At 44.6% G+C, this 17,321-nt stretch overlaps 7 protein-coding genes across 7 annotated transcripts; 4 read left to right on the top strand and 3 right to left on the bottom strand.

The window, feature by feature from the left end:
- Positions 1-2,528: 2,528 nt before the first annotated feature.
- On the top strand, positions 2,529-2,735 carry CCR75_008524 (uncharacterized protein; the record flags this gene model as incomplete). Its single annotated transcript, XM_067966576.1, has 1 exon — positions 2,529-2,735. The coding sequence occupies one exon, from the start codon at positions 2,529-2,531 to the stop codon at positions 2,733-2,735; it is 207 nt and encodes a 68-aa protein (XP_067816361.1).
- Positions 2,736-3,042: 307 nt separating this feature from the next.
- CCR75_008525 (uncharacterized protein) lies at positions 3,043-3,939 on the top strand (the record flags this gene model as incomplete). The annotated part of the gene is given in 6 exon segments (XM_067966577.1): positions 3,043-3,082; positions 3,138-3,280; positions 3,297-3,392; positions 3,437-3,474; positions 3,555-3,743; positions 3,756-3,939. 6 exon segments carry the CDS (start codon positions 3,043-3,045, stop codon positions 3,937-3,939), a joined length of 690 nt encoding a protein of 229 aa, XP_067816362.1.
- A 485-nt stretch (positions 3,940-4,424) lies between these two features.
- CCR75_008526 (uncharacterized protein) lies at positions 4,425-4,848 on the top strand (the record flags this gene model as incomplete). Its single annotated transcript, XM_067966578.1, has 2 exons — positions 4,425-4,580; positions 4,666-4,848. The coding sequence occupies 2 exons, from the start codon at positions 4,425-4,427 to the stop codon at positions 4,846-4,848; spliced, it is 339 nt and encodes a 112-aa protein (XP_067816363.1).
- Positions 4,849-5,867: 1,019 nt separating this feature from the next.
- Positions 5,868-8,608, bottom strand: CCR75_008527 (uncharacterized protein; the record flags this gene model as incomplete). Its single annotated transcript, XM_067966579.1, has 2 exons — positions 5,868-6,380; positions 6,453-8,608. 2 exons carry the CDS (start codon positions 8,606-8,608, stop codon positions 6,266-6,268), a joined length of 2,271 nt encoding a protein of 756 aa, XP_067816364.1. The 3' UTR covers positions 5,868-6,265.
- Positions 8,609-8,880: 272 nt separating this feature from the next.
- CCR75_008528 (uncharacterized protein) lies at positions 8,881-11,736 on the top strand (the record flags this gene model as incomplete). The annotated part of the gene is made up of 1 exon (XM_067966580.1): positions 8,881-11,736. The coding sequence occupies one exon, from the start codon at positions 8,881-8,883 to the stop codon at positions 11,734-11,736; it is 2,856 nt and encodes a 951-aa protein (XP_067816359.1).
- A 1,490-nt stretch (positions 11,737-13,226) lies between these two features.
- On the bottom strand, positions 13,227-14,166 carry CCR75_008529 (uncharacterized protein; the record flags this gene model as incomplete). The annotated part of the gene is made up of 2 exons (XM_067966581.1): positions 13,227-13,249; positions 13,272-14,166. 2 exons carry the CDS (start codon positions 14,164-14,166, stop codon positions 13,227-13,229), a joined length of 918 nt encoding a protein of 305 aa, XP_067816360.1.
- A 1,328-nt stretch (positions 14,167-15,494) lies between these two features.
- On the bottom strand, positions 15,495-16,748 carry CCR75_008530 (uncharacterized protein; the record flags this gene model as incomplete). The annotated part of the gene is made up of 1 exon (XM_067966582.1): positions 15,495-16,748. The coding sequence occupies one exon, from the start codon at positions 16,746-16,748 to the stop codon at positions 15,495-15,497; it is 1,254 nt and encodes a 417-aa protein (XP_067816849.1).
- Positions 16,749-17,321: the final 573 nt, after the last annotated feature.

The following is a 17,321-nucleotide window of genomic DNA, read 5'->3' as shown; positions in this document are numbered from 1 at the left end:
AGAGTTTCGGGACGACGCGTTTGCGTCATCCCAGGTACAGGGGTCTGTACCTGTTGTAATCTCAACAGTTCCGCCTGTTGAGAGCCTTGCTGATTCAGCAAGGCTACTTTTTCCTTCATCTCGTCAAGTTCATGTTGTATGAACTTGGCGACGGTTGAATGGAGGGCATCTCTGTCTAAGTTGGACAGTAATGCCAGGATTGCATCGTTTCCTACGGATGAACTCATTCGTTCAACCGCACTCCTTTCTATATCACTTAGAAAGGAGTAGCTTTCAGGGGAAACGTGATGCGTATTCCCACTACCATCTAACATGTCCATGTTAAATGTGGGAAATGTGGTCCTTGGACGGACTACAAAGTGCTACCAGGTGTAACGGGGCACTGCGACTTGTACTGTTTCAGTACAAGTCCACTTCACACTGCTTCAGATGTGAGTGGTGCCTCTCGTTAAGTAACGTACACTGTACGTGCAGAGGAAGACTTCCCTTAAGACAAGTTAACTTAAGGGTAAAATGAAAACTGTATTAATATAGTTAAGTGTCTTTGTTAATCTATCTTTGTAAATGTTGTCTTAACTATAAACTAATACTAAACATGTAAATGAATTCTTATCTATCTTATCTCGTAACTCTCTTTGATTACTTCTACAGCTGATTAGTCTGCGGAATAAATAGACATAATGGTCTATACCTATTTATGGATAAGAATTCAGGAAATTACTATTTAAAGTAATTTCCTCCAAATATTATCTACCTTTTGGATAATATTAATTAACAATCTTTTATTGTTAATTTCATGTAACGATACACCCCGTTACAGTTATCGTCTTTTTGTTCTTTAACATACTCTCAACAAGTGCGGGTACGTCGCGTACAATACTTGTAAGCGGTTCCCACGAGTCTTCGATGTCTGCAGCCCACGTCAGGAAAAGAAGATCTCACTGTGTGGTTAGCGTATCGTATCGGTAGTTTTGGATCTGCTTAACCCCCAAAACAATGCCTTGCCCTCATATGCCCTTCAGTATTTCACCGGTGACGTTCATGCTGGCGTTGTGAAAGAAGTTGAGTCTTGAGCCGTCAACTTCAAACAATTCGCCTGTTATGAGATGCTCGATCATGAACAAGTACTCGCGTGCATCGGGACTCTGTACGGCCCAACCCGTACTGTCAACTTGCTATCACAAAGTCGCTTATCGAATCGAGCCCATAATACACAATTTTTAGCGATGAAAAGTTCAATCGTGCCCTTCTTCGCCATCTCTTGCTAAAGCCATGTTCTCTCTTTGCAGTCGGATACTCTCAATGTATATAGCATTAACTCTCTTGGAGAGCTTTTAACTCCTCATTAATTGCAGCTAGATCAATGTGCATCAGCTTGTCTTTCGTCTGCACATTTTGTGGGAGCAGCGCGGGGTCGGTACCTGCAAGCCGGTGAACTCAATGGGTGCTTTCATGCACAGTTTAATCTTTTGCTTAGGCAGTCACAATTCAATTTACATCCTTATGTTAACTGAACCACAAAGTATTCTTTCTAAACAAACTAGAATCCGCGGCAAAGAAGAAAAAAATGAGACGACAGCTGTGAGACAAATCGGTCTGCAAGGCGTGGAGCCAACCCGACGAACATAATGACAGTAAGTAATGATGGTGATATCGACATGAGTATAAATCACATTGTAAGTTCAACGCCTGGAACCAGGCGTCGCTGGCGTTGTGGTGCAACAACGCCGTCCGTATGAAGCCAAGATTCGCAGCCGATGTGCCGTCACGGGGAAATAGTACGACCGCAGTATCACCTCCATCCGTAACTCGATCGAACCACGCACCCTCGATCGCCTAGCTTGATTCGTCTTGAAGAAGCAGGTAGACTACTGACAGATGAAGACCCTGGTGGCTATCACGTGGCAATGCTTGTCGCTTCGACATCGTCACATTCCTGATACATACCGCGTTGATATACCTCGCAAGCACGAATGTACTCTTTCACGACCAGCTCAAGATGGACTTCAATATTGGAGATACTGAGGTGCGTATTTGGAGCTATTTTGAGAATTCGACAAGTCCGAAGGATTACATAGTGGCCGAGCCGATGAGATCACGTACGCAGAGCGCATAAAGCAACGCTGCATGATGATGGTAACGTGAATTGCGCCCGAGAGGCTAAGTCTAGAAATAGAATGCCTGGTTAATGCGAAACCTGCTTTTAATAAGATGACGTCACGCTGTATGAAGCTCTGACAGAGCGTGTCAGCGAGCAGCAGTATTATCACATGCTCGCCAGGAGCCTAAGAAGGTGGACAAGACGCGTGGCCAGATCAGCAGTACTAGTCAGAAGGCAGCCTATAAGATGAAACCTCGGACAAACAGCAGCAAAAGCCTCTTGCAAGGTTCTTGCTCAGCCCATAAAGAGGGAAGCGGAGAAGCCTTGCGCGCCGCCACACGATGGCTGCCTCGTAAGGAATGGAGCTCATTGCATTGAAAATTGCACAAAAGCTAGCGAAATTGACAAGAAAGCAGCTTCACAGCGGATGAATGACATCAAAAACCAACGGCTACGAGCAAAAGCTATCCAATCGTTAGGTACGCCTCAAGAGCGAGTTGTTTCTCTAAACAACGTTCTCGAAGTGCCATTCCGAGCAGATACTAGCGCCGACTGGAACGTGCTTACTCGATGGATGTTAAATGAGCTAGATAAAGTGGGTCCTCGCGCGGCTGTAGAGGAGCTGACTACTTGAGGTGGCTGACGGCAGGCTTGCTGAGTGTCATGAGCAGCGAAAAGTATATGTGCAGCTCCTAATAGAAGCTTGTCCTGTTCGAGTACATCAAGTTCAGCTGTATGACATTGATTAGATGAGTTTCTTGTTATAAATGTAACTTAAAATTAAAAAAATATATTAATGTGGACCAACTATCAAACTGGAATTCTAGGAGGGTTGCACCTGACGACGATGACGATGATATGCCGAATGTGGTGTATAAAAACCCATAATTTAATACTACTTAAAATGTTTGAAGTCGGAACCCGAGTTTCCGCGAAGTTTGATGAAGACACTGCGCAAAATTACTCTGCACGAGGCCAGTGGTTCTAGTCGATAATGCTGTGCCATACGGAACTAAACCTCGATAATACTCTACAGTGAAAACGAAGTTCCTCGCTGGATACTGTAAGCAACTGGAAGAGTTTAGCTTGGTATTAACAACAATCAGGGTCGCTTGGCGTGTGCGGCGGGCCCAGATCGAAAAAAGGAGCTATCAAAGAATATTGTTGCACAAATTTCTAGTGATGAACCAATAAGCGCACGATTCCGATTGCGGGCGCGATGCCAAACCGGATAGTGATAATTGCGAAGGTCTATGGTGCTCGATTCTCGCAACTTTTGAACTTTCTAAGGGTATCGGCAGCTTTGCTGCATGGTGATTGTCGTTAATTTTTCAGTTTTGTAACGAACAACACTTTGGACACGTCTACGCAAGGTGCTACGCATACTTCCATTCATTTTCACAATCTGATGCAATAAGTGTATCGGAGACAAATGTATTGATCTATATTGAAGACAGCAGATGAATTTACAGTTGTTTTGCATATGTTCTTCTCGGGAATATGGATCAAAGCTGAACGCGCAAAAGAGCTGTGTAAATGCGCGAGAGAGATTTTGGTGTGGACACTTCATTGACTGGAAGGGGTGCGACACGATAACCAGCGTGTTTCCGAACTCTGTTCTCTACCGCTACAAGCTACTGCTGTAGATTTGCAGAAACTCATCTGCGCAGCTAATTGGCTTCGAGTGTCGAGTACCAACTTCGCCCAGCCTGCAGCATCGATGTAATCGAAATTGGAGGCAGATTTTAATGGTCACAGCCGGAAGCAACGCTATGCTGGAGGGCCTTAGGCTGACATGTACGCCTGAAGAGCAACAACAGTCGAGTAAATTCCAATGAAGTGATGAAGTTGTGGCAACACAAAAGCGTTCCCGGCGCTCTGCTCCTGAATCTGCAGAGCACGGAGATGCTGGGTTTCTTTTTTTAAAGAAACATGTAGGGATACATTAGCAAGCAAAGTAGCTTATAGCACGCATGCTCCTTGTCACGCGTTGTGGTTTGAACGCGCGCCGTGGTGGGGCCATTATAATGCGTCAGCTGCGCCACAAACATAGCATAAAAGCGATGGCGAAATTGGTATATGATTTCGTCGTGGAACCCTGTCTGCTGTGCAAGTATGTAAATGGTAGTCAATTAATTTAACGACCTGAAGCGAACATTGTGAGCCGCCGGCACGCAACGAGGTGTTGCATTTTATCTTTTATTCATAAGCGATTCTTACGGAAGTGCACGTTACCTGCTCGTCCTCGAAGACGAGTTGACTCATCATTGTGATTTAGTGCCGTGTGATTGCTTGACTAGGCAAAAGGATTGTCCTGCCATCCATGTGGGTTTCTGACAACGGCAGCTATTTCAAGAACTCGTTCGAGGAGAATTTGCGTGACCGCAGAAGGGTATTACACACGTTTGTGCCCGTGTATACACCTTGGTTGAACGGAACAGTTGAGCGCTTGAACTGCGACGTACTTCAGGTCATGCAAGTTCTACTCCTCGAAAACCAGATTGATACTTAAAGCTGGAGGTATCTAATCCTTCTTGTGCAAGCCTCCTTCAACCAATCACTAGTCATATCACTGGGGTGGGAGAGGACTCATTGAGTTGTTCAACGCTGCAAGTACCGACCCGCTGGATACGGCGCTGCTTCCGCGAAATGTTCAGACGAAAGGCAAGCTGATGCACATTGATCTAGTTGCAGTTGATGAGAAGTTGGAAGCTTTTCGAGTCAACGCTGTATACATTGAGAAGTAGCCGCTTGCAAAGAGAGTACACGTCTTAAGCAGAAGATGGCGAAGAAGGACACGATTGAAACTTTCAGCGCTAGAAATTTTGTACTCTGGTCTCGAGTCGATGAGCGACTTCGTCCTTACAAGTTAATGGTACGCTGGGTTGGACCGTCGAGACACGCGAGTACTTGTTTCTGATTGAGCATCTCATAACACGCGAATTTGATGAAGTTCACGGCACAAGACTCAACTTCTCTTACAACGCCAGCATGAACGTCACCGATGAAATCCTGGAGGGCACAGGGGGTTGAGCAGATCCAAGACTACCGATACAATTCTCCAAACAGTGATATGTTCTTGTTTTCTGACGTGGACTGCAGACATCGAAGACTTGTGGGAACCGCTTATAAGTATGGGACGCGACGTACCCGCACTTGTTTGGGAGTACGTGAAGCAACAAAAAGTCGATAACCTGCGAGCCCAATGGAGTGTCTTAATTACGATTATGTTGAAGAGCGACAGATCCTGGGGAGGCAGTGTGGACCGTTTGTAGACTTCGATCCCTGTAACGCGGCACTGCCGACTTATACTGCTTCTGTTCGAGTCGACTTCGCACATCTTTAGTGCGAGTGGTGCCTCACGTCACTTCACGTAGACTAGTAAGTGCAGAGGAAGACTCTATAAAACACTTACTTCAAAGAGGTTTATAAGTAAACTGTATTAATATAATTAAGTTCTTCTATTTCTATCTACTTAATACTAAATTAATTACATAGTATTTCAAAACATGTAATAAAGCCTTATCTGTCTCTCTCTTTGCGCGCGTCCAGTGCTGACTGGCCCGCGGAGCAAAGTAGATACAATGGCATATATCTACCAATGGATAAGCTTTCCGAATATTTTATGTAAAGTAATACTCTCCAAATATTATCCAGCACTTCTCCAAATATTATCCAGCTAGATCTTTAAATGTGTGTTGAGAAGTGGGCATATGCAACTTTAGACGGACGATGTGGATTTTAAACGATATGCATTATCGAGATTTCAAGGTGAGTTGATTCGCACGATTTATCTATTGTGCATCATATAGTGTCTTTGACGCAGATCCGAAAGAGGCAGCATGATTTTTTTTATCTAAAAACTATGAATGACCAGCGTCAACCTATCAATGTGGAAAGCCACGTTTACATAGTTGTCTTTTCAATTGCGCCAATAAAAATATTTGGATAATGGGGACAGATGTCGTCGCACTCATATGCAATCTATAGTGTCATTACTTTTTCCCATCCCTAGCTTCACTTAATCCGTACAAAGATAAATATTTATTTTCGATGTCTGCTCTCACACTTCCGTTTCCTAAGTCTTCAAAGTTTAGAAATCAAGTGAGTACTGTCGCCTTCCATGCGCCACTAATGTAGTCTACTCTACAGAAAGAGGTGATCTCATTCAGTACTTGGTAATTCGTATTCCTCCTCGAGCGACTTTCCTGACACAGTCTTGCCTTGTAGCATCATCAATAATTGCAGACTGAACGTGATTCCTCGCTGCTTTTCTTGTCTGCAACATCAAACGCGACGATCAGATAATCATATAGTGACGTGTGCACACCATACAAAAGCGTTTCCGTACCGAATAGCAGCCTCAAGCGAGTCAAGATTACTTGTCTCATTCAAGGGCGCAGTCACTTTCGTGTTTATTGTTGGCTCAATAGGATTAACCAATAAAGCGTCGTGTACTCGCAATTTCTCTGGAATATGTGATAATGGAGGATCCAGTATGTTGTGAACATCTACATCACCATACCAACTTCGCCAACTTGAATTATTCCCAAGTGATTCCAAAAATGCGTTCTTCTTTAAATTTGAAGTTATTTGTTTGGGTAAAGAGTTTTCAGCTCCACTTGGAATGGCAAGATGTTGGCTTCGAACGATTTTGTCGTCGTCACTTGGGTCATGCATGAAATCAACTTTTTTCACAAAATTAGCACATCCTTTGGAAAGAAACCAGGAGCTTAGCGGCGTAGTTGACACTTCTCGAAGCCCTGTAGATGAATGTTCGCTCGGGAGCGCCATGCCAAACGATGCACCCCACGACTCTTGCGGACACATTGGAGTGGATGTCGTAGCTTGTATCGAATCAGAGCTTTTACAAGATCTAAGGATGTTTGGATCTCCTGCATCCATTGTCATTTTTTCCACGCATGTTTGGCTGTTCAAGCTAAAGCCTACCTTTTTTGCGGCCTCAACCTTCTCAAAAACGTCCTTGTTCGCAAAACTAGGACTCGACTTTTTTGGTGAAGCGGACGTAAACTCGACTGCCGTTTGGAGCTCTTTTACATTGGCGATAGTACTTTCCTCACTATTCACCTTTTTTTCGGGAGTGAGTGTCATTGATGCTTTATCCTCCAGTGGATTCGCGTGGAAGGGCTGGTTTACAGGGAGTGCATGATCGAACTCATATGTCGTAGCTTGCGATATTTGTGTTGACGAGTATTTTGTTGGTGTCGTGATCATAGCCTCTCTTTTTGCCAGCGCATGGGATTCATTTGTATTGACATCAGACAAATTGGGTGTATCGCTCTCTGGCACTACGTTATCTATGCCATCACTACGTATGTTGGAAATAGCAATGCGCTTTGGAGATGGTTGCAATGTCTCGTCAGAAGCAGTTCCGAAAGCGTGTTCAATTGATAGCCTTCGCTTGGAGCCGTGATTAGGCAAAATTGTCGAGTTCGAAACCTTTGGTAGTATCAATTCCGTCGTACTTGTTAGTATTGTTGCAGAAGTGCCATGGTCTGTCTTCGACTTGTCCCTTTTTGTGCTGCTTAAGGTTATTGGTTGTGGTTTCGAAATCATCGGTGATGCAGTATGCAGCCTTAATGGCAGTTCTAGATTCAAATTCTCCGTATTTTGCATTGATTCTTTCGCATCGGATGCTAATGTCTCGGCCTCATCGCTGCCAGGTACATGCGCTTTTGCGTCACTTGCTTTTGTTTGTAATTCCTGAAACTGTTGCATTTCTTGCTGCTTGAGCTGAGTATTTGCTTTCAGCTTTTTCACGTTAGCCTGACTGGCATCATTTAATGACGCTGTCGTTAAAGAGGAAGCTACAATCTTAACTTTCTTCACACTTTTACGTGGACTTGTCGTCTCATGAGCGGTGACAGCCTTCTTCGTGGTATTTTTAAAAGAACGCTCGGTCTTCTTACTGTCAAGATGAAATGGTTCGACTGCTGACGTAGTCGTTGGCTTTATACCCGCAGCTGGCGACGCACTGACGTGACTCAACACAGCAATTTTCTTCCTTTTCTTGGTCACGGCTGGCGACTCTGTAGCCTCGAGTATCGGTCCATTTGATATGAAATCATCTGTAACGGTACGATGTGCCACCTTTTCTTCTTTCAACACCACGGTAATTAGCTTCCTCTTTTTCTTCTTGACGCCTGTGAGAGATACCACATGTGGCTTCACTGAAGCAGCGGAAGGCGTCTGCACGACCATCTTAGCGGACGTCAAGGAAGCACTAGCCACTTTAACGTTTGACAAGGTTTGAGCCGTTTTCAAAGGCGGAAAGTCGGCCGTAATTACCTTTTTCACACGTTTCCGCTTGGACTTGGACATTAGAGGCTTGTGGAACACAGTCGATGCTTTCTCTTGTGCGCTAGAAGAGATTGCATTGATCTGATCCTCTGAACTACTTTCCATTACTTTCTTTGGACCAGTAGCCATTTTATTCCGCTTGGACTTACTTCTCTTGCCTTTGCCTCGCACGCGCCCGCTTTCCATTCTTATGATAAAAATTATTCTTTAGATGTGATGCGGAGATGGGATCCTTTTTTGGCCTACCATCGCCAGTCTTGACGTTATGAGCTTTTTTATTGGTAGAAAAATCTTGGAATTCTAAGTTTATTGATAGCATTCCTAGAAGGAGATGATAACACAAGTAAGGATATAACACGCGAGTGAGTAAATATTCAATAATCACAGCATATTTTCAGAATTTCGACAATATTGCTCGTCAAATTTGTGCCGCACTATTTCGGTAAAATTGCCGACGCATGGCTGGAGGCACCCCTGCGCGCAAATCGCGTCGCTCCGATGGCTTCTCTCGCCGTCGTCGGTCTTCAGACAGTGACGATAACCCTCCACCTGGCTCTCAAGATACTAACCAGGACCTTGACGTCGACATTATTCCTACTTTTCGCTCAAAACACGAGCAAGCAGCGGAAGATGAAGCCAATGTCTCACCGAATGAGCGCGACCGACTACGTGACCGTGAAGAGCGTGACGCCTTTGCCGAGCGCTTACGCCAACGCGATGAGGAACGTACGAAACGCAAGCGAAAGAACGTAGAGGCTGAAGGCCAGCAAGGGCTCACACGCGACGAGATTGAGCAGCTTACCAAGCGCGGGACCCTTGACGCTCAACAGAATGAAAAGTTAAGCGAACTTCGTAATTTTAGCCGACAAGAATATTTGAAGAAAAGAGAAGAGAAAGAATTAGAGCTGCTGGAGTTTCAATTACAAGATGAAGACGTGCTATTTGAAACAGCTAAACGATCGAAAAAGGAACATCAACAAGTGGAACTTAGTCGTCAAATATTAAAGACAGCCAAGGCACGATCTCAGAAAGAAGAAGTCGAAGGGTATCAGATTCCTGATTCGTATGAAGAAGTCGATGATGAAGGCAATCGTATCCGTAAGAAGGAGAATTTATTAACGGACCGCTATGAAGAAGACGAGGTGCTTCATACCGAGCAAGAAATATGGGAAAATACTCAAGTTAAAATGGCGACGAGTCGACGTAGTGTCATACAAAACGATACAGAATTGCATGAAGAAGACGAATTTCTATTTGATGATCAAATTGAATTCATATCTCAACAAATGCTTGCAGGGCGTCATGTTAGTGAAAAAGAAGTCCAAGAAGCGAGAACAAAAATGGAACGAGCCAAGCATATGAGTTTGCAGGAAGGAAGGAAACAATTGCCTGTCTATCCCTATCGCGAGTCGTTGCTAGAGGCCATTCGCAATTATCCTATTCTTATTATTGAAGGCGAGACTGGATCGGGCAAAACAACGCAAATTCCACAATATCTTCATGAAGTCGGATACTCGGAAATCGGCATGATTGGGTGTACACAACCACGACGTGTGGCGGCCATGAGTGTGGCAGCTCGAGTGGCGCAGGAAATGAATGTCAAGCTAGGAAACGAAGTGGGTTACTCGATTCGTTTTGAGGATTGCACAAGCGAAAAGACCGTGATCAAATACATGACGGATGGAATGCTTTTGCGTGAATTTCTGACGGAACCGGATCTTAAATCCTACAGCGTCATGATCATTGACGAAGCCCATGAACGCACACTTAGTACTGACATTCTCTTTGGATTAATCAAAGATATTGCGCGGTTTCGAGATGATATTAAAATTATTGTGGCCAGTGCTACGCTCGACGCGGCCAAATTTAGTGCGTATTTTGACGATGCGCCAATATTTAAAATCCCGGGACGTATGTTCCCCGTTGATATTTTGTACACGAAAGCTCCGGAAGCCGATTATTTGGATGCTGCGATCGTCACGGTATTGCAAATTCACATCACTCAGCCACTTGGCGACATCCTCGTGTTTTTTACTGGCCAAGAAGAGATTGAGACGGCAGAAGAGATATTACTCCAGCGAACTCGTGGCCTTGGCTCTCGAATCCGCGAGTTGCTCATTCGACCAATCTATGCGACGTTGCCGTCCGAGCGGCAAGCGCAAGTGTTTGAGCCAACACCCGAAGGAGCTCGCAAGGTCGTATTGAGTACGAATATTGCCGAGACGTCGTTGACAATTGCTGGTATTTGCTTTGTCATTGACACGGGCTTTTGCAAGCAGACAAATTACAATGCACAGACAGGCATGGAGTCGCTTTTAGTAGCGCCAGTGTCGCAAGCTATGGCCAACCAGCGTGCTGGTCGAGCAGGACGCACGGCTCCAGGAATGTGCTTTCGTTTGTACACGGCGTGGTCATACCAGAACGAATTGGATGAGAATACGGTGCCCGAGATCCAGCGAACTAATCTTGCGAGTGTAGTACTGCTAATGAAATCGCTAGGGATCAATGACCTGCTCCATTTCGACTTTATGGATCCTCCACCCGAAAAGGCGTTGATTCGGTCACTAGAACAGCTATACGCTCTTGGTGCGTTAAATGGCTTAGGAGAATTAACCAAGCTTGGTCGTCGTATGGCCGAGTTTCCACTGGATCCAATGATGTCTAAAGCACTACTGGCGTCGGAGAAATTTGGATGCGTGGAAGAAGTTATGACAATTTGCGCCATGTTAAGTGTTAATAATTCCATTTTCTATCGACCAAAGGATAAGGCAGTTCATGCTGATAACGCTCGTTTGAATTTCGCACGTGGTGGCGGAGGAGACCACATTACTTTAATGAATGTCTATAATCAGTGGGTCGAGACGAATTACTCGACGCAATGGACGTACGAGAATTTTGTTATTATGCGGTCGTTAAAAACTGCTCGGGATGTTCGAGAACAACTCGAAGGCCTTTGCGACCGTGTGGAGCTAGAGCGTACAAGTAATCGCAGTGACCACGAGCCACTTCGTAAGGCTATTTGTGCGGGCTACTTTTACAACACTGCCAAGTTGGACAGTTCGGGCCATTACAAGACTGTGAAGAAGGCACAATCCGTGCACATTCATCCGAGCTCGTGTCTTATTAAACTCGAGGAAGTTCCGCGGTGGGTGGTGTATCATGAATTGGCATTTACGACCAAGGAGTATATGCGCAATGTTATTCCTATCAAGTCGGAGTGGCTTACAGAATTGGCACCTCATTATTACAAGACAAAGGATGTTGAAGACGCGCGATCGAAAAAGATGCCCAAGGCTGTCGGAAGAGCAGGCTAATTGTTAGATTATACAGAAAAAAAAATGGCTAAAATTGCGCCTTTGTTTAAAATAGTTTTGTGAAATTAGCAACGGAATGCCGTAAAGCTTAAGTCGACTTATAATTTACATTTTTCGTCGCTAAGCTTTTAAAGCCACGCGAAGCATCGTGAATTAGTATTATTTCGTTTTTATGTTGAAAAGGCATTGAATGCACCACAGTCGAGCACCAAGTTATCATTTCCAGCACTATAAATGAGAAAATATTATAGCGTCGCATAATCTATGCGACGATAGTAGCATTCAACTTGAGAAATAAGCGGCAGCCAGGAAAAAAAAATCGATTGGTTTTGGACAAGTGAGTTTTTATTTAGCCTTCTTTTATTGACTGCAAGGTAACATTAAACGAATTTGTACAATTTAATTAACTTGTCACGCTACTTATTAACAGGTCAGTGTCTCGTAACATAAAACTATCATCTTCAGGTCGCTTTAATCCAGGTAGTAGCAACATTTTCTTGACATTCCCTTATGCAGTCTCGCCGCATGAGATGCGGCAGCACGAGCTGTACTATAGCTACATACAGCCAGTCACTTCGAGAACGTCAAGTTTTCACTTATCATCCTGGTATCCGAAGCGGTTATTATCCGCTTACCCTTCATCGCAGTCATTGACAAATTGCTATCATTGCTTTTAATAATTCCATACTTCCTGCTCTGTTTCCCTCATAAAAGACATTCAAACCATTTTAAAGGCTTTCGAGAGTCGCCAAAAACTCCGTCGCCATTCCGAAAAGACGTGTCTACGTGGTTAAGCTCGGTCACGTAGCGTTCACTTTTATACGAAGTCCCAAAAGATTCCAAAGGAAAACCCATTGCACAGCTTGAATACTCTACAATTCCATCATTTTCCGAAGAATGATGAGGCACCAATTCCCCCGCAAGTGCGTAAATTGCCGCCTTCACGGTCGCTAAACCCATATAATTATTACTGCACATCACCGCGGTCACATTACTAGCATATGCTTGTTGTGCAGCAACGTAAGCATCGTTCAATAAGTGTGATGCGAGGGAACTGTTCTGATACGCCAGCGACATCTCACCAGCATTCGTAGGGCAATTTCCAAGTAAATCAATAACTTTGGCTTCAGCCATACTAATGTCATCGCCGCACCAGCTTTGAATGTAATTTGATCCCATACTGCCTTCCATCGGAGCACTTGTAGCAACCCAAGCCGTCGAGGGATCAATCGTAGCCTTGCCATTCGCAATCGCTCCCGCCAGAATGAGGTTTGCCATGGAATGACCTACAAAGATTGTGTCTTTAATAAGTCCACTTGTCGGATCACTTGAACCACTAACTTGCACAGTCAAGTCGACTAGCCGTTGTTGGAGGACCGGGTCGTCCCAGAAATTTTTCTTCGTCGCCAGTGTAATATACTGTCGGCTTAAACAACACGGCGAATGATCATTTAGCTCATTTCCAAAGTAGTTGGTTATGTCTTGATCCGTCAGACCGTGGTCGACATACGAGCTCAATCCAGCAACAAAGACACAAGCTCGTTTCACGCCCTTGCAGCTACAAGACGATTCATCCGTGACAAGGTCCCACATATCTTTAAATAGATTAAATTCGGCGCGAAGCGCCCGATGGCTCCATTCGGAGAGCGAACGAGTCAGCATCGATGGCAACGACGGGGTGACACGATCACCAAACGAGACTTGTTTACAAGCATTGATACTCGCTGTCGGCACGCGTGGAGCTACAATCTCTGGTACAGTCTGTTCATACTTTACATGAATGTCCACGTGCTTGCCAAAAATCTGGAACCCGACGTTCGGAGCCCAAAAGTGGTCTGCACATAAGAAAAAATCTTCACCCGCAAATTCAAACAGCATTACAGAGCTATCCGGACACTTTCTATTATCTGCACTTGTTTGAACAAAAGTCCTGGCATTTTTAATGGCATCGAGAGCGCTTCCAATAGGAGGAATCGTGCCTGCAGGCAGGCATGTTGATTGGGCCACGGATGCTGCAAGACCACTAGGTCGATGCGTATAATACGACATACCGTCGACGAGAGAGTATTCGTGGACATTACCTTCCTTGACAAAGGACGCGATGCCGTTGAATGCCATACGCTTGTCGTTGATTGAGCGCTTTGGTGCTGGAGTCGCAATGACATCGAACGTCGAAGCTCCGTGGACGTACATGGCTTTTCGCTTTAACTCGAAAGTTAAACGAAGTGCCGGTTGTTCTTGGAGGTTGCGAAGAATTTGATGCTTGGCGATATGTGCGTGCAAGTGGTGCGTGGAATTGGTCCCTTGAGTGATGACGAGCAGGCTACCGAAAGCGGCGGTAGCCGCGAGACGCCAAGCCGTGCATAATCTGTATTTAGACTGTGCTTCATTTAAGGGACGCACGTTAACGAGTTCTTCCTCACAGCTCATATTGAAGAGCACTTAAAAGAGCCCAAAAGACTAAAGTTACTATTTGTCGGCATGCAGCACACGTGAACGAATAGTACGTGATCTTGAAAAGTCTTTTCTTCGTCTTATCGGATTGGCAAATCCCATTACATAATAGTGATAAGCAGATGGGGATTCGTCGGTCATACCTATTTATCGTCATCGTCCTGCGCGATATTATTTCTTATTGGATTCCACGACTTCCCATCTGCGTAGTACCACAGGCATTTGACACGTTCGCTAAAAACAGCAAGTCATCCACGCTGGAATGGTTTAACAATGCGAGGCTGAGAGGACATCAATCATCCTGATGCGGTACGAATCGACGTCATGACGACGGGTATATCTGCAGCGATAAAGGGGCTACAAACTTATTTAAAGAGTTGGACGAGCATCGCTACAAGCAATATAATACCTCTTTTACGTATCCGTTATTGCAAGGCGAGGCTTTGATACAACGACTTAATGAGAGATGTAGAATCTCATGTAACCATCTACTTTATTTGCAGCCACACTTACTCACCAGATGTTCTAACTTTTAAGGATACTAGTCTTGCTATACCGATCGTCGATTGTTAAAGCATTGACCAGCAAACAACGACAACAGCCGGAGAAGCACGAAATTCATGCAAGGCATCTAATAAAGGGCAAAGTGCGTATTTTTCCGAGGTGCGGTCTTGCGTATGCATGTTAGTTAGTCTTTGGGGTCAAGCTGATGATGAAGAGGGTGGGTGGTGGTTGGCTTGCGTTTTTCGATTTTTAACACTAACGATAAAGCGGAACAATGGAACTGTTAATTTTTGATTGGTAAATTAATTTGATGAAGACAAACAGACGGGGAGGGGGTGAGGTTATACCAAAAGAGGTGTGCGCCTATACCGGTTCCCTATTTTAATCTTTCGTTTCTATGTAATTAAAACAAACAGACGGGGAGGAGATGTGGCTATACCAAAAGGGTGTGTGCCTGCCTATACCGGTTGCCTACGTAAGTGGTCGAATTGGCTCGGTTTATCACAGCAATGACATTTAGAATCTTTCAATTCTGCTACGCTTCTTTACCCGGGAAGGGACAGTAAATTGATAATTTGGCACTATCTTCTTAAGAAAGAAGTAATCGCTCGAAGAAAGTTACTAGGTGAGTTGTGACGGCAAAGTGCCTAATATTACACGCCCATTAAGTCCATTTGACGTGTGTCGCTTTTCTCATTAAAAGTTGTTATCTAGCGAACTAACCTGAAATTCAGATGTTGTCGCTAACTTTACTAGCGTTATAGCTAAATTTTAGGTCACTTCTTGACCATAAAGAACCACTACAGACCGTGCGAAGCGTTCCATTCAACTACTTTTGGATGTTCAGCTACCAGCTTAAACACACGCTGCAGATTCTCGAAATTATCCGCCACATTTGTCTCGACACCGGCCATACCGTTCTTAAAAGTAAGAAGCAAGCCGTAAATGGCCAAATCGGCCACAGTAAGCTTCGGCCCTGCCGCATACGGACCCTTGTTTCGTTTAATTATTTTGTCAAATCCGCTCAGCGCCTTTGCCAAAGCGCCGCTGACTAAGGTTGCACGCATAGACAATTGCTTTTTCGCGTCCTTTTCACGGAAACAAGCTCCCCAGAGCGGACAGTTGCACAGTTCATCGAGAATTGCAAGCAATTCGTCAACACGATATGCCATTATCGAGTGAGTTACTGGATACAACCCAGTTAGTGTCCCTGCATAGCGAAGAATTGCTAGCGACTGAGCAATCACTTCACCGTCCACTTCAAGCACGGGCAATTGGTTAAAAGGTAGCGACGGTTTGCGAGCCAGCATCTCCTCCCGAGTAATGCGTTCGTCTTCGAATTCGACGCCTCCAATAAAGAAAGCAAGACGAATAGGCTCTGCACGACCAGGTTTGGGCATGTACGTTAGCTTCAGCTTGGGGGTACAATGCTGTATCGTGTACCACTCGGTTACTTTAGGGTGGTTGGCGACCTTATTAAAAGCTTCATTAAGTAACTTGTACCCATCAAACACCGTGCACGGAATGTCGTCAATATTTCCAGCGCGTATCGGCTTTATCCAACTGTAAATGGCTACATCGTGAATAAATACCTTTTCCGTCTGAAAAGCTGCGATTTGCTGCATCTTGGAAAGGCGGGCTTCAAAAATCTTGGCATAGCGAGGAATTATATCCGTTGCTAACTCCTCACGTAACGCCTTTTTCTTCTCCACGTTTGTTTCATGATACGATACCACCATCATCGCTTCGATTTCACCCATGGCGTGCAAGAGCTCATCGATTTTCAAGGCAAAGTATGGCGCACTCACGGGATACAGTCCTCCTAGACGCCCGGCGTAACGTAAGATAGCATGCGACTGGGTAAACACCTCCTCGTCTACTTCAAGGACCGGCACTTGACCTAGAGGAAGCGTTTCTTTGACAGACGCGAATTCTGCTTTACTAAGTCGCTTGTCTTCAAATGGCACGTTGCCAATGTAAAAAGCCAGACGACTGGCTTCAGCTGCCCCCGCTATGTTAAAGTAGGTTAGCTTGATCGATGGAAATGCACACATTATAGTTAAGACGCTCTTCCTTGTCTAAGGCAAATTCAAGTTTGGAGCGCTCTACAGAGATTTTAACCGTTTCGACAACAGGTTTGTATCCGTTTTATCCGCCGTTTCTACACGTGATTTTTCTGAGAAAGTGCAAACAAATCTGAGGTTTACCAAAAACGAAGAACCTGAAGTGATGGATGCCAATGGCTCATTAAATAGTACGGAGGCGAGAAGCGAGGATAAAGCCAGCAACCGTTACACAAGTGTAATGTTTTTAAAATAGTTGATCAAATCCCATTTATTATGGGTAACAAATGTGGTTGCCGCCAGTTTAAAACTGGCGGCCAAAATATATTCTAAATTAGCGAAGAGGGAGTCGTCGTACAAGCTATTAAAATTTAATGAATCCTAGTTCAAGGGATTCAATGTTTTGCACAACCAAGTGGCAGCTAGTGCCCATGAGGATATATCTTAGAAAGGCTTCTATCTCTTACAGATCAACGGACTCTGAAGCTACCCCTAAGTTCAGAGTTGTGGAACAAATGGGTATCAAGCATAGTCCCTGAGGTCTCGAAATTTCGGGCCTCAACC

The sequence above is a fragment of the Bremia lactucae genome, linkage group LG4 (assembly GCF_004359215.1).
Source record: "Bremia lactucae strain SF5 linkage group LG4, whole genome shotgun sequence".
NCBI classification, from domain to species: domain Eukaryota; phylum Oomycota; class Peronosporomycetes; order Peronosporales; family Peronosporaceae; genus Bremia; species Bremia lactucae.
Note: the sequence above shows the minus strand (reverse complement) of the source record. Positions and strands in the feature narration are given on the sequence as shown.